The sequence below is a fragment of the Acipenser ruthenus genome, chromosome 56 (assembly GCF_902713425.1).
Source record: "Acipenser ruthenus chromosome 56, fAciRut3.2 maternal haplotype, whole genome shotgun sequence".
Classification (NCBI taxonomy): domain Eukaryota; kingdom Metazoa; phylum Chordata; class Actinopteri; order Acipenseriformes; family Acipenseridae; genus Acipenser; species Acipenser ruthenus.
In genome coordinates this window covers 4,344,471-4,360,555 of record NC_081244.1, presented here as the reverse complement: position 1 = coordinate 4,360,555, position 16,085 = coordinate 4,344,471, and the positions used below count along the sequence as shown (strand labels likewise).

The 16,085-nt window shown below is 42.3% G+C and overlaps 4 protein-coding genes across 4 annotated transcripts; 3 read left to right on the top strand and 1 right to left on the bottom strand.

Moving 5' to 3' along the window:
* Positions 1-952: 952 nt before the first annotated feature.
* On the bottom strand, positions 953-1,442 carry LOC117404375 (histone H2A-like). The gene has a single exon (XM_059017374.1). The coding sequence runs from the start codon at positions 1,393-1,395 to the stop codon at positions 1,012-1,014; it is 384 nt and encodes a 127-aa protein (XP_058873357.1). The 5' UTR covers positions 1,396-1,442; the 3' UTR covers positions 953-1,011.
* Positions 1,443-2,685: 1,243 nt separating this feature from the next.
* Positions 2,686-3,165, top strand: LOC131724738 (histone H2B 3-like). Its single transcript, XM_059017441.1, has one exon. The coding sequence runs from the start codon at positions 2,729-2,731 to the stop codon at positions 3,104-3,106; it is 378 nt and encodes a 125-aa protein (XP_058873424.1). The 5' UTR covers positions 2,686-2,728; the 3' UTR covers positions 3,107-3,165.
* A 568-nt stretch (positions 3,166-3,733) lies between these two features.
* Positions 3,734-5,290, top strand: LOC117969734 (histone H2B). Its single transcript, XM_059017364.1, has 2 exons — positions 3,734-3,746; positions 4,992-5,290. The coding sequence occupies exons 1-2, from the start codon at positions 3,734-3,736 to the stop codon at positions 5,273-5,275; spliced, it is 297 nt and encodes a 98-aa protein (XP_058873347.1). The 3' UTR covers positions 5,276-5,290.
* Positions 5,291-13,083: 7,793 nt separating this feature from the next.
* LOC117404350 (histone H1-like) lies at positions 13,084-13,758 on the top strand. Its single transcript, XM_034007204.3, has one exon. It carries the CDS (start codon positions 13,099-13,101, stop codon positions 13,696-13,698), a length of 600 nt encoding a protein of 199 aa, XP_033863095.3. The 5' UTR covers positions 13,084-13,098; the 3' UTR covers positions 13,699-13,758.
* Positions 13,759-16,085: the final 2,327 nt, after the last annotated feature.

Below are 16,085 nucleotides of genomic sequence, written 5' to 3'. Positions count from 1 at the left end.
CGGGTTTATGTTCCTCATTGGTTATATTCCAGATTCTCAATAACTGATTGGGTGATTTGAATTTTGCGCACATTCTATGACACGGCCACTGTCCCGTCCGGTTTGCGCTGCTTTTAATACGCTTCTGATTTTCTGCTTTGTTATTCAGTCTCACTATTCTATTGAAATATACATGTCATTGTTTTTGAAAGAAAGTAATCGAAGACAATGCAATATCGATTCATATTTATAAAGAACCCGTAGCTCACGTCTCACTTTGTATTTAAGAATACTTAACAATACTTTATATATTTGCAATGAAACGAGGCAGATTGTGTTTCATTGGATTGTAAAGAAAAAAACATCCACAAACAGACAACATCCTTCTTCGTGGCAAAGAGGGAAAACAGATTCAATTAAAATGAATAAAAAGAATGAAAAAAACATGAATACTTTTAAAAGTGTGACTGGGGACAACATTATGAGCCCCAGCGGTTATCTCAGACGAGTTTTTTGTCTCCCGGCTGCAGTGAGTCTTCATAGCGGAGAGACGCACTGAGAAAGAGCGGGGCTCAGACAACACGGGACAGGGGGGGTATATAACACAACCAGCAACTATATCAGGGGAGTCGTGAGAAACATTTATTTCAAACGCTGAACATATTTAACTGTACAACAAACGAAGCAGTGCATTATAAACACAACGTGCAGAGAAGTCTGTTCAAGAGGCCAGGCAGAATTATACAGAACTTCGTGGGAACTTCAATGAAACGTAATATTGTCTTTCAGCAGTTCGCGTTTCATTCATGTGAGGATTGTGATCACCCGCCAATGTGGCACCTACTGTAGGCTTGTGATATCAGTACTTACAATTGTTACGTTTTAGTATTTCAAATTGAACTAATTGGTTATTTCTGACTGTGAAGTTGGTATTAAACATAAACCGATTCAATGCGCTCTTACAGAAAAAGTGGGTGGCTCTTAGAAGAGCCTTTTGGGTTTTATAGATGTTAGAAGGGGCGTCCGAATGATTTACTTCTTGGCTGGCTTCTCGGTTTTCTTGGGCAGCAGCACGGCCTGGATGTTGGGCAGCACTCCGCCCTGAGCGATGGTGACGCCTCCCATCAGCTTGTTGAGCTCCTCGTCGTTGCGGACAGCGAGCTGCAGGTGACGCGGGATGATTCTGGTTTTCTTGTTGTCCCGGGCGGCGTTCCCGGCCAGCTCCAGGATTTCAGCAGTCAGGTACTCGAGCACAGCGGCCAGATACACCGGAGCTCCAGCGCCCACACGCTGGGCATAGTTTCCCTTCCGCAGCAGCCTGTGAACACGGCCGACTGGGAACTGCAGTCCTGCCCTGGAGGAGCGAGTCTTTGCCTTAGCACGGGCTTTACCGCCAGTCTTTCCTCTTCCAGACATCTTCACTGTAGTTCAGAATACTACAACAATAAATGCGAGTCTGCTCTCCTGCTCTTTTATACACGCTGGCTCATTCTTAGAATGTTAAAAATCGTCACAGCGGAGGAGGGCGGGCAGTATTTCATTTGCGTGCCTCTGATTGGTTGTATCATTCCCTGCCCGCTGTTTCTAGTTTGGCGCTGTTCTGCTGCGGATTGTCTTTTGTTTCCTCTTGGCACTCATTTTTGAATTGTAACCCAGTTGGAACACAATGTAACAGTTTAGAACTGTTTAAAACCACACTGCCCGCAGTCATGTCCGATTTTAGTTATAAGTTCTGTGCGCTTCAATTAAGCAGAAAGCCGATATTGTTGATGGTCCCTTTTGTTTACATGGTGTAAAGGTGGTTGCAGCTGCAGCTATACCAGCTGACCCTTGGATTTAAGGGTGCGTTCAGGGAGATCATTCTGCGCTGATTCTGTGCAGAATCTGACCAGTTCATAGAAGATCATTCGCTAAATTGGTCAGAATCTGCGCAGAATGACCTCCGTGAACGCACCCTAAATCTTCTTGCTATAAAACCACTCTGTCAGCCAAATACTAGTATTTAATGCAAAGAAATTGAAATACGTATATGTTAATTTAAAAACCAAAATCCTTTACAATAGATGTATAAGTTAATCATAACTCTTTCTAATATGACAGAACGTTAAATTAATTAATAGGGCATACAACAGACTGCATTTTTCTTTTGTTATTTTCTATTATGATCATTAATCATAGTGGTTATCTTTAGCTTACTACCCTCTTATAAAGGCTGGGAAGGTAACGTTCCATTTCTAAATGCCGGGAGCTGTAGATTCTTGTTTTTCGTATTAATGTTTCTAATGTATTAACGTGACCCTTTGTGTTAAGAGTATGATACAATACACCAGAATCCGCAGTCAAGCTGCTATGAAACAATCGCATTGGTAGAAGAAGCAAGAAGTCAATAATCATGCAAAAAAATATTTTGTGTTTCTACATATAACTTGTTATTAATGAATATTGAGTTATTGATGCATTTAACATGAAAAACATAAGACCTAAACTAACCGTTCTAGAAAAAAGGCGCCGAATTCAAACTTGAACTCAAAAGAAAAAAAACTGAGCTCGCGGCAAAGTCACCACCCCCTCAGTGCGTTCCCATAGCGCAGCCAATCACATCAAACTACTCCGTGACGTTGCTTGGTTCACAGTTGAACATTCTCAATCTAAAGGATTGTTTGGTCATAATTTGCATACAGGCTGTATAAATAGCGGGGCTCTGGGGCTGGTAACTCATTCATTTTTGAATTGCATCAGAGAAGGAAACATGCCAGAACCGAAAGCTGCACCCGCGCCGAAGAAAGGCTCCAAGAAGGCTGTTGCCAAGAGCCAGCCTAAGGGAGGAAAGAAGCGCAGAAAGACCAGGAAGGAGAGCTACGCCATCTACGTGTACAAAGTGCTGAAGCAGGTCCACCCCGACACCGGCATCTCTTCCAAGGCGATGGGCATCATGAACTCGTTCGTCAACGACATTTTCGAGCGCATCGCCGGCGAGTCGTCCCGCCTGGCTCACTACAACAAGCGCTCCACCATCACTTCCCGGGAGATCCAGACAGCCGTGCGCCTCCTGCTGCCCGGAGAGCTGGCCAAGCACGCCGTGTCTGAGGGCACCAAGGCCGTCACCAAGTACACCAGCTCCAAGTAAACCGAGACCGTCCCTGCTCCGTCTTTACAACACAAAGGCTCTTCTAAGAGCCACCCAAATACCAGAGAAGGAGATTTAATTCCTATTTTTATCGTGCTTTTATATATTAAAATAATAATTGTACTGGTGATAAGGACGTTTTCCTCCTTATTTAACTTGAAAGGAAAAGCTACATTGAACAACAACTTACGTTCTTCAGAAATGGAATACATCGATCATTTAAGGGTTTCCTATAAAACCTGCTGGATATCGTGTCTCTGCAGGACCAGGTTTGTCCACCCCTGGGTTAGTGTCTAGCGGGCACGTCTTCTGTGCATCCTGCTTACTTAGAGGTACAGGAGGTCATAATATAAGCACACCCAAACCAGAAGAAACCACAATAATAAAAAATGTAATGAATAGATTTTAACAGTGCAAAAATTAAAACAATCATTTCAATCGGAATCGAAATTAGGCGGATATCATGATCCCCAGAGACAGACGTGTGAGGTTATTGAGGGCGTGTCTGGGGTAAAGGCGCTCATTCTAGGACTGCGAATTTCAACCAGGTCCGCTTTGTTTTCATAACACTGCGACTCGCTGGAAAACTTTTATTTCAACTTGATATTTTGTCGTTGTAATTTGAAGATGTCTGGTCGTGGTAAGGGAGGTAAAGGACTCGGAAAAGGGGGCGCTAAGCGTCATCGTAAAGTGCTCCGTGATAATATCCAGGGCATCACCAAGCCCGCTATCCGCCGCCTGGCTCGCCGCGGAGGAGTGAAGCGAATCTCCGGGCTGATCTATGAAGAGACCCGCGGGGTGCTGAAGGTGTTCCTGGAGAATGTGATCCGGGATGCCGTCACCTACACTGAGCACGCCAAGAGAAAGACCGTCACCGCTATGGATGTGGTTTACGCTCTGAAGCGCCAGGGTCGCACTCTGTACGGATTCGGGGGTTAAAGATTTGGACACAAGGACACGAACACAAAGGCTCTTTTAAGAGCCGCCCACCTTTACATTTAACGAGCTTTCAATTCTGAAACAAACTGCATTTAGGACACCAGCACAATGTTTGCTTAAAAGTTTTAAAGCAAGTTTGTATTAATGTTTTGCATTATTGTCTAAATATTTATTTAAATAGTTGAGCCATATTTCACGCCGCGTATCTAAAATTGGATCTTTTTCTAAAAAAAAAGTTAAAGCATTTAATTGGATAAGTCTATTGAATAAAAAATATATATAAAAAGTGAACCTTTGTGTTGACACAATGATAAAATACGAGCTCCGTTTTACCCGATTCCTGCTTGCAGGATGAAAGCGCGATAAGCCTTTTTGTTTTGAAAATGTTGCCCAATTTTGTAAAATAAATTAAAAGCAGGAAAGTATCACCTTTCAAGCTGCTATGATAAAATCAGTTCTCTTTGGTAGAAGTAAGAAGCATCAACATTGATACGGTTTCAACATTTAACTTGTTTAGACCACAAAATAAGTGACTTGGATTTCAAAATGTATTTATATTTGTGTATTTAAGACACATTGCGTGTGGATTTCAGTATTGCTGTGTACTGAAGTTTTATGTAATTAAATAAACGAAAAACAAAAAGACCTAAACTAACCGTTCTAGAAAAAGGGCGCCGAATTCAAACTTGAACTCAAAAAAAAAAAAGTCACGCAGCCAATTACATCAAACTACTCCGTGACGTTGCTTGGTTCACAGTTGAACATTCTCAATCTAAAGGATTGTTTGGTACTAATTTGCATACAGCCTCTATAAATACTGGGGCTCTGGGGCTGGTTGCTCATTCATCTTTGAAGAAGCATCAGAGAAGGAAACATGCCAGAACCGAAAGCTGCACCCGCGCCGAAGAAAGGCTCCAAGAAGGCTGTTGCCAAGACCCAGCCTAAGGGAGGAAAGAGAGCTACGCCATCTACGTGTACAAAGTGCTGAAGCAGGTCCACCCCGACACCGGCATCTCTTCCAAGGCGATGGGCATCATGAACTCGTTCGTCAACGACATTTTCGAGCGCATCGCCGGCGAGTCGTCCCGCCTGGCTCACTACAACAAGCGCTCCACCATCACTTCCCGGGAGATCCAGACAGCCGTGCGCCTCCTGCTGCCCGGAGAGCTGGCCAAGCACGCCGTGTCTGAGGGCACCAAGGCCGTCACGAAGTACACCAGCTCCAAGTAAACCGAGACCGTCCCCACTCCGTCGTTACAGCACAAAGGCTCTTCTAAGAGCCACCCAAATACCGCAAAAAGAGTACAATTCTCATTTCAGTTCTCTGCAGATTCTGATGTAAACGTGTTGAAGGTACGTGTTTTTTTTTCCTTTTTTTATCTTTTATTTCGGTATAGAATTAATTTTCTATCTATTAAACTTGGGAAATTCATCGGGTTTTACGAGTTATATTTTTCCTGCAAAGTCGATCCCGATCTGTTTAATTTTGGCGGGAACAAATTAATTTGTATATGTTAGGACAATGCGTTTTAATAAACTTTTATTGAAAAAATCACTAGTTAACTCATTTATTTAATGTATTTCACTATTGTTTTTTAAAAGCATAAAAAAACAGTCCGGGTCGTGTTCTGAGCTGGTATTTACTTCTTTGGAAGAACTTAAACTGTTTGTCAAATGGAGATGAACTTTGCATCGAGTCACACAAAAGGGATATTGAGGGTGTTGTGCTTTTTTCTTTCTCCACTAGATGTCACTCTTCTCATTTATAACGTCTTTATCTCTGGTTCATAACAGAAACGGATGCCAGTCTTAGTTTTGAATTGAATCACATTTGCCAATGCTGTAAAATTTTTAAAATTGTCTGCAATTCTCTTAACACAATTCCTTTGTTAATATTACTGTCCAAGTGCTTCCTCATCAACATGCATACAACATCGGCTTAAATAGCTTTGAGTTAAAGACAGTAGTGTGGAGTAGTGGTTAGGGCTCTGGACTCTTGACCGGAGGGTCGTGGGTTCAATCCCCTTGGAGGACACTGCTGCTGTACCCTTGAGCAAGGTACTTTAACTAGATTGCTCCAGTAAAAACCCAGCTGTATAAATGGGTAATTGTATGTAAAAATAATGTGATATCTTGTAACAATTGTAAGTTGCCCTGGATAAGGGCGTCTGCTAAGAAATAAATAATAATAATATTTCTGGGGCCATGTCTCAAGAAATTCCACATCAGTACATTGAATATACATAGTTTAATGACTATAGGTCATTGTAAGACAAATAAAGTGAGAAATACAGAAATTATGAATGTATTTGTGAATTATAGGTTAAAACATTACTGCATAGTCCCTGTTACTTTTTTTTTTCTGGAGCAATCTAGGTGAAGTACCTTACTCAAGGGTACAGCAGCAGTGTCCCCCACCTGGGATTGAACCCATGACCCTCTGATCAAGAGTCCTAACCACTACTCCACACTGCTGCTCCGCACTGTTGATACTGAGCACACGGCACTTGAGGCCAAAATAAACAGACAAACAAAACAGATTAACACTAAACAAACAGACAAACGAACACGGTGAGTCCCAGCAAACACACAAGTATGGTGCTGGTCCTACCAGCACGAAATAGCAATTCTATGCTTTAATTTAATTTATTTTTTATTTTCTCCTTCTCCACACCTGTTCTCCACTCCCCAAACACACAACCCCAAGTGAGTGAAACGTGCATCTATATATACTGTTGTGCCGGGATTCAATTACCAATTAATTATTCTCTTGTATCCCAGTACGTGAACTAATTTGTGCAACCCCGTGCTCACATACTATTTAATATTTTAAATGCACAGGAAGTGATTGTGTAATCCCTGTGCCTAAATACAACTATATATTTTAAATCACTTGTGCTACACACAACCATTTATATCCCGTGTAGCAATATCTATACTCCAACGCCAACGCAACATATAACACACAAATGCACACAGGGGCGTTGCACATTGCCACAGCATGTTATATTGGTGAATGGTACAACTGTTCCGGCTCTTGGTGTAGAACTTTGAACTGGTCTGTCTAGTATTTAAAAAGTCAACATAAAAGAAATCCAGGGTCCTATTGCACTTTATCCACTAGGTGGAGTAGTCAGTATTATTTGGTACACGGTAAGGCCCAGCCTATCACACGACATGACATACCAATTAGAAAAAAACTAAGCATTTTCTTGGGTGCATCTTTTAAAGTCGTCGTTTTAACAAGCCACACAGCAGTGGTTGGGCCAAACGTAAACATTTCAAACACCAAACATATCATTCAATCATTCACCAGCCTCAGCTCATTGATAATATGAGGAGAAGGCCGGGCAGACAGGTCTTGCAACAGCTGCGATGTTTGCTAGTCTCGCTGCCAGTGCCCCCGCGCTGTATGCCTTTTTTAAGTGCATCTCGGTAACTCTAAACTGTTTATTTGGGCAGGAGAAATTAGGGGACAGCGTTAAAATGTCTGCACTAAAGCAGCCACCGTGGAATCAACGGGCGGGAAATGCTGGAGCAACAGCTTCTCCATGCCCTGGAGGGCATACAATGCTTCCACCCGTCTGGAGCAAGTGGGCGCTGATGCTGGGCTGCCCCACAAAGACTGCAACTCCTCCACAAAATCCGGTAGGGGCTTACAGCACTGTATACTTGACACTGAGGTTTCAAAAACTGATCGGTGGACCTGGGTCTCCTCAGTCCAAGGGATCTGGACATGGGCAGCAGCTCTGCTCACAAGGGCTGCTACCTCGTCCACCAGTGGACCGCTAGGAGCCATATAGGTCTAAGACGGGGAGACCTCTAAACAGGAGTGGTCCTCTTTTCCCCCTTTGAATTTGCATTCCTCCATGGAGATGGCCAGGGACGCCACATCGTCCTGCTCCTCTTCAATCAGCTGAGACTGCGGGAGAGCAGGGACCAGTGCTGGAGCTGAGGGTGTGCAGGGGGAGCTGTCAAATTGATAAGGCGCTCCAACGACGACTGCTCATTTGCAACCATGCTTGCTAGCTGTGTCATTTGTGCCCAAGGCGACAGCTCCGGAGTCGTGTTAGCCGTCTGGTGAATTTACAAAACAAAAGACAATTACTAACAGTGCTACAAACAAACAAAACACTCACAAACACTTTTATGCGCAATACAATATAAATGGGAAACTCTCCCGGTCCTTTCAGTGCCTTGTCGTTTCTGAACTTAGCGAAGGAAAAGATTTACGATCCTCTGACCCCTTTATGCTGTCACGCATGACCCCTTGGTAAAAGAGTGCAGCTGTCTCTACAATCTGCAGCTGCTATGTCGTTTCCCTTCCAGGTCAATATGTTCCTGCAACAGAGTCTCATCTTCTTCCAGACTGACTGATTTCCCGGCCCGGGGAAAGAACTCTCAGGCCACCCCGTCCAAAGACTTCCCCTTTCGCTGCTTAGAGTCCTCACAGGTCGGGAGGGAGATTTACAACCAAAACTCATTATATTTCTGTCACAGACATACAGACAGCCAACCTGCATATACCTCCCACATCACTTATCAATATGTTGTGCTGAGCTGAGCAGATATGACACCAACACGGTCTGCTCTGTAGAAGTGGAGCCCTGCAGTGTCACATTTGAAGACTTCTTTGATTCTCTAATAGAATAATGGGGAGGTTAACAGAAGACAAATAGATAGGTATTAACTCCTAGAGTGCGTTGTTTGTGTACTGGATTACAGATTTTCACATACCCAGACAACAATTACACCAAGAATAACCCCAGAGACTTGGTTTATTCAACGTTTAATGAATCACAGTATTATTAGTACTCTTTCGGTTTGTTAACGCTTAACTGGTTCGAGCGATCTCAGATCCAAGTGAAACTTAGCTTATAGACAATCCAGGCAGTCTAACATACAGGGCGTCTCTTGTGTTATCTGGACAGAGTTGTATGTTGTTTGTTTTAACTGATGATGGCTGTCTGTGGCTGCTTGTGTTGCCTTGCCCCTTCTACTACTTGTAGGTGTGGTGGGAGGAAATGCAGAGTTAGGGTTAAAACCCTAACAACATTGCATTTCCCTACTTTTGTCGTTTTAATATCAACCCTAACCGATGTATTATTTTTTTTTATTTGCAAAGAATATATATATATATATATATATATATATATATATATATATATATATAATCTTTTTATTTTTATTGTTCTATTACTTATTTAAATTAATTTGAACGATTTAAACAAGCATTCAATTCGACTAACATTTCTCTGAGTCTAACACTGCAAGTAATATATATCATGTTCCTTTTGTTTAAAACACGGTCGCCAGCGCTGAAGACTGTATGGTTGAAATTTTTTAAAATGTATTGCATTACGGTTGGAAATATATTTTAAAACATAGTGTAATAGAGGTTTCAACACAGAACGCACCTCCTAAAACAGCAGACCATGTCAATTAAAAATATAAGGGATGCCTCCTGCTTGCTGAAACCTGGGATCAAATCAGGGATCTTTCTATCTTCAGTTTGACACTCTCCCAACTGAGCTATTTCGACCTGCTGAGCTCTTTCGGTGAGATTTGATTCTGCAAACAACTGCTGATGACAAGGCTTCAAGCTAAGTAATTATTATTATTTGTTTATTTAGCAGACGCCTTTATCCAAGACGACTTACAGAGACTAGTGTTTGTGAACTATGCATCAGCTGCAGAGTCACTTACAACAACGTCCCACCCGAAAGACGGAGCACAAGGAGGTGAAGTGACTTGCTCAGGGTGACACAATGAGTCAGTGGCTGAGCTGGTATTTGAACCGGGGACCTCCTGGTTACAAATCCTTTTCTTTAACCACTGGACCACACAGGCTCAAGTAATTCTAGCTACTCATTAGTAGGATCAGTTTCACTCTGAAACTGCACAAGATGACATCTTTACACTAAGAGACACGTGATGCACTAACGTATAGCATTGGCAACTGTGATTCAGCAATTTAGAAAAAACTGAGACAGGTACTTGGATCAGCTTATTTATTTAGAGATGACAGAACAGTGACATCTAGTGGAGAACGTTAAAAGCACAATGGCACAAATATCCCTTCTGTGTGCCTCAATGCAAAGTTCATCTCCATTTGAAATACAGTTTAAGTGCCTGCAAACCAGTAAATAGCAGCTCTGAACACGACCTCAACTGCACATAGACCGACGTTGTTTTTTACGTGATGTGATACATATAAAAGATCTTATGGGTTGATGATGGGGCTCACGATAAAACAGACAGTTATAAACTGAAAATGAAAAAAAGACTATTCGATACACATGAAAATAAAAATAAGAATGTGGCAATAGACAAGTTCTGTAATTACAGCCTATGGGAGTTCCATTCTAGGCGAATCTCTATCTCCATGTTGATCCATGTTCTTGTCGTTATTCGTCGTCTCGGTACAATCAGAATAGAGATCACGTGAATGTCGTTGACCTCTCTAGCACACTGAAACACACGCTGCACTTCCTGTCAAGGTGCTCCAGCAAGCGCTGCTACGTGCAAAAGCAGTGTGTAAACAAACTGGACAAGCAACATTGTCAAGGCTTATGAATAAATGATTATAATATAAAGGGGACACCAGCACTGAGGCGTGTGTGTGTGTTACGGGTCTGGGGATGGCATGACTCGTTACAGATCACTGTGAAATAAAGAAACCGAGACAGTTCTGCTTTCTCTTCCTTCGCTGGTTTCTTCACCAATTAATACAAAACAGCACATTTACAAAATACAATCCTTCATTCCATCAGTTTCCATTTATTTTAGAGAAAAAAAACATTTTAATTACGAGTTATATTTCTTTCTTTATACATTTAATAAGTGACAGAGAGCAACTAGAGCGAATTGTTTACTAATAAAGAAAGTTTTTATAATACACACATGTAAACCAAGGTTAATGTTTCTTGTAATATTTGCAGTTGTCGAAACAAATCCAGATTAAGTTATTCCCACCGCAATTACAGATCCGGGTGGATTTTACAGGAAAAATACAACTATGCAATAAAATGTATCTAAAATGAATATGTTCCATCCCTACCACAAAAACAAAACACACAATCCGTACCTTCGACTTCTCCGTTTTAGAATTTGCAGAAAAATTGATCTCCCTCTGTGTACAGTAGAGGGGAAGGGGTGTGTGTAAAGGGCCGTTACCAGCAGCAGCTCAGGGCAATACCAGACACACACTGGAGAGAGAAGCTGGGGGTGGCGGAACAGATAGTGCCAGCTTGGAGAACCCTGTATAAGCCACCACTGCCAAAAAGATCGGGGGATCTGCAGTGGAGGATCTTACATACCATCATTGCCGTTAACTCCTTTGTGAGCATCATAAACTCTGAGGTGAAAGATTCCTGTCCATTTTGCTCACAAATGGAAACTGTTTACCATTGTTTTGTGTTCTGCACCAGATTAAAACCTTTGTTTGCTGCTGTGAAGGAATTGCTTGCTGGATTGGGTTTTGTGTTCTCTGAGGTGTCTTTTATTTTTGGTTTTAAGTGTTGTAAAAAGAGAAAGTACTCAATCCAGCTGGTGAATTTTTTTTATTGGACAGGCCAAATTAGCAATTTTAAAGAGCAGAAAAAACAAAATGAATAAATATAAATACTGATCCTTTTGTTATTTTTAGAATGCTTGTATTAACACGGGTTAGACTGGATTTTAATTTTTATAAAGCAATGCATAATAGAGCAATGTTTGAGGAAGTCTGGTGTGTAGACAGTGTGTTGTGTGCTGTTAAGGATGGTGATCTGGAGGAGTATCTGTGATGTGAATTTTTATGTGTCCATAATATTTTATGTATTGTTTTGTTCACCTTGGGTGGATCTGAATTGATTTCGTGATAATATGTTTTATAAATATTGATTTTGTGTATTTTATTTAATTGTTAAATAAAGTTTTTTTCAAAAAGTAAAAAAAGTATCTATCTATCTATCTGTCTATCAAAAAGTAAAAAAGTATCTATCTATCTATCTATCTATCTATCTATATGCGCAGTCTAAAACCTAACTCATTAAACAAGTTAACTGTTGGAACACAGTATCAATGTCGATCGATTTTGACTTCTTGCTCTCTACCAACGAGTATCTCTTGTTTCATAGTTGCTTGAATAGTGATACTTCGCCTCGAATTCAGAAAATAGGAAAAATGCGTAAAACATTTCCATTGTATATATAACGAGAAACAACTGAATAGATTAATTAAACTGCTTCAGAATAAGTTGTTATTTTTTTTGCTTTGTTTTCTACATACCGGTTATTTATTTTTCCTGCGTATTAGTTGTATGTGTGCAGAGGCGAATGCACGGGAACACAGAACCATTAGACAGGTCGTATTTCCTATGAAATACATCACTAGCACAAGATTGAAACTAGTGAGAGAATGCTGTGGTGAAGCCAGGGTAATTCAATTGTGCAACAAGTGTGGTCACGGATAAAGAGAAATAATAATATTCAACAAAGAAATTCTCCCAATCGATTGTAATGGGATGTGCCGGCAGTGTGTTAACCACACCTAACAGAAAGGAGATTAAATGTGCAGTTTAACAAACCTCACGCTTCAAAGCTATTAAGTTGTGTTTGACTAGCCTTCTCGTTGGTGAAACAAATCATACAGTTACTTTAAACAGTGAATTTATCATTTTATATAAAACAAATACAGCAAAGTGCTGAGCGAGCAGTTTGGTTTTGCTGGAAGGTAATGACGTTTTTCTCACCTCAATTAAACACGCAGTACATTTCCTGGTTAAAGAATAAGCTATATTGTAAACGCAAACCTCCTCTTTTCCTACCCTCGGTTGTTTGTGTATATTTGTTCGTATTTCACTATTAAATTGTATATTTTGTGCAGGTAGAAAACACAAGACTGAACGTTTTCGAAAGGAGTGTGCTGCCCGTGGGTCAGTTGAGTCTACACGGTTCTCATCATGTCGATAAGTTCCGCGCTCTGCCTTTCTGCGCACATTCTCTGACAGACAGAAGCGTCCTTTATTTTGCGTTGGGATTACTTTATTTACGTGTTACAAAATCTTAGAGATGGCAGAAACTGCTCCAGCACCACCCGCTCCTGCTCCGGCTAAAGCTCCCAAGAAGAAGACCGCAGCAAAGCCCAAGAAATCGGGTCCCAGCGTGTCGGAGCTCATCGTCAAGGCTGTGTCTGCCTCCAAGGAGCGCAGCGGGCTGTCCGTGGCGGCGCTCAAGAAGATCCTGCAGGCCGGCGGCTACGATGTGGAGAAGAACAACTCCCACGTCAATAGAGCCCTCAAGAGCCTGGTGACCAAGGAGACCCTGCTACAGACCAAGGGCACCGGCGCCTCGGGCTCCTTCAAGCTCAACAAAAAAGCAGCTGAAGCCAAGAAGAAAGCAGCTCCCAAGAAACCAGCGGCAAAGAAAGCGGTTGTCAAGAAAGCGACGAAAAAGGTTTCAGCAAAGAAAGCAGCGACACCCAAGAAGTCTCCTAAGAAAGCGAAGAAACCAAAAGCTGTAAAGAAGCCACCCAAGAGCCCAAAGAAAGCGGCTGCCAAGCCTAAAAAGGCCGTCAAGAGTCCGAAGAAAGCGAAGGCAGCGCCTAAACCTAAAAAGGCAACCAAGGCAGCTAAACCCGCAGCGAAGAAGGCGGCTCCTAAAAAGAAGTGAACAGTTAAAGCGACGATGCGACAATGAACCCAAAGGCTCTTTTCAGAGCCAACACATCTTTCTGAAAAGAGATTTTCCTTCTATACATCATAAATGTGGCACTGCTGTGGTATTTTAGCACGCAGTTAATATTACATTAGAGTAAATCAATCGATTCTTTATTGAATATAATTATGATTGAATTAGGGATATGAAAGTTTGGTTTATGTCATCTTATTCTAGTTTGTCTAAATGCGGCCTCTTGTCATCTAAATAAAACTTAACCATTATGTTAGATGCAAACACTTCCACTGTATATAGATAACATGTTCAAATTGTTAAATGTATCAGACAATTAAAAACAATAGGTATTGGAATATAACGCTTTCAGAGAAGTGGGTGGCTCTTAAAAGAGCCTTTGGGTTTCACTGTGTTTTTGTTTTAGGGGTGATGCAGTTTAAGCGCGTTCCCCTCGGATGCGGCGGGCCAGCTGGATGTCTTTGGGCATGATGGTGACTCTCTTGGCGTGGATGGCACACAGGTTGGTGTCCTCAAAGAGCCCGACAAGGTAAGCCTCGCTAGCCTCCTGCAGCGCCATCACAGCGGAGCTCTGGAAGCGCAGGTCGGTCTTGAAATCCTGAGCGATTTCTCGAACGAGCCGCTGGAAGGGCAGCTTGCGGATCAGCAGCTCGGTGGATTTCTGATAGCGGCGGATCTCCCGGAGAGCCACAGTCCCAGGCCTGTAGCGGTGAGGTTTCTTCACGCCGCCGGTAGCGGGGGCGCTTTTTCGGGCAGCCTTGGTAGCGAGCTGCTTCCTGGGCGCCTTTCCACCGGTGGACTTACGAGCGGTCTGCTTGGTTCTTGCCATTTCTAAACTCTTACACACAGTATCACAAACTCTGTAAAATAGAACACAAGCAAGCCGACACCACAGCATTTATTGACTTACTGAGCTGCTCTGATAGGATGAGTCACTTAGGGCGGGTTTATGTTCCTCATTGGTTATATTCCAGATTCTCAATAACTGATTGGATGATTTGAATTTTGCGCGCATTCTATGACACGGCCACTGTCCCGTCCGGTTTGCGCTGCTTTTAATACGCTTCTGATTTTCTGCTGTTATTCAGTCTCACTATTCTATTGAAATATACATCTCATTGTTTTTGAAAGAAAGTAATCGAAGACAATGCAATATCGATTCATATTTATAAAGAACACGTAGCTCACGTCTCACTTTGTATTTAAGAATACTTAACAATACTTTATATATTTGCAATGAAACGAGGCAGATTGTGTTTCATTGGATTGTAAAGAAAAAAAACATCCACAAACAGACAACACCCTTCTTCGTGGCAAAGAGGGAAAACAGATTCAATTAAAATGAATAAATAGAATGAAAAAAACATGAATACTTTTAAAAGTGTGACTGGGGACAACATTATGAGCCCCAGCGGTGATCTCAGTCGAGTTTTGTGTCTCCCGGCTGCAGTGAGTCTTCATACCGGAGAGACGCACTGAGAAAGAGCGGGGCTCAGACAACACGGGACAGGGGGGGTATATAACACAACCAGCAACTATATCAGGGGAGGCGTGAGAAAAATTTATTTCAAACGCTGAACATATTTAACTGTACAACAAACGAAGCAGTGCATTATAAACACAACGTGCAGAGAAGTCTGTTCAAGAGGCTAGCGCAGAATTATACAGAACTTCGTGGGAAGTTTAAATGAAACGCAATATTGTCTTTCAGCAGTTCGCGTTTCATTCATGTGAGGATTGTGATCACCCGCCAATGTGGCATCTACTGTAGGCTTGTGATATCAGTACTTACAATTGTTACGTTTTAGTATTTCAAATTGAACTACTTGGTTATTTCTGACTGAAGTTGGTATTAAACATAAACAGATTCAATGCGCTCTTACTGAAAACGTGGGTGGCTCTTAGAAGAGCCTTTTGGGTTTTATAGATGTTAGAAGGGGCGTCCGAATGATTTACTTCTTGGCTGGCTTTTCGGTTTTCTTGGGCAGCAGCACGGCCTGGATGTTGGGCAGCACTCCGCCCTGAGCGATGGTGACGCCTCCCATCAGCTTGTTGAGCTCCTCGTCGTTGCGGACAGCGAGCTGCAGGTGACGCGGGATGATTCTGGTTTTCTTGTTGTCCCGGGCGGCGTTCCCGGCCAGCTCCAGGATTTCAGCAGTCAGGTACTCGAGCACAGCGGCCAGATAGACCGGGGCTCCAGCGCCGACACGCTGGGCATAGTTTCCCTTCCGCAGCAGCCTGTGAACACGGCCGACTGGGAACTGCAGTCCTGCCCTGGAGGACCGAGTCTTGGCCTTAGCACGGGCTTTACCGCCAGTCTTTCCTCTTCCAGACATCTTCACTGTAGTTCAGAATACTACAACAATAAA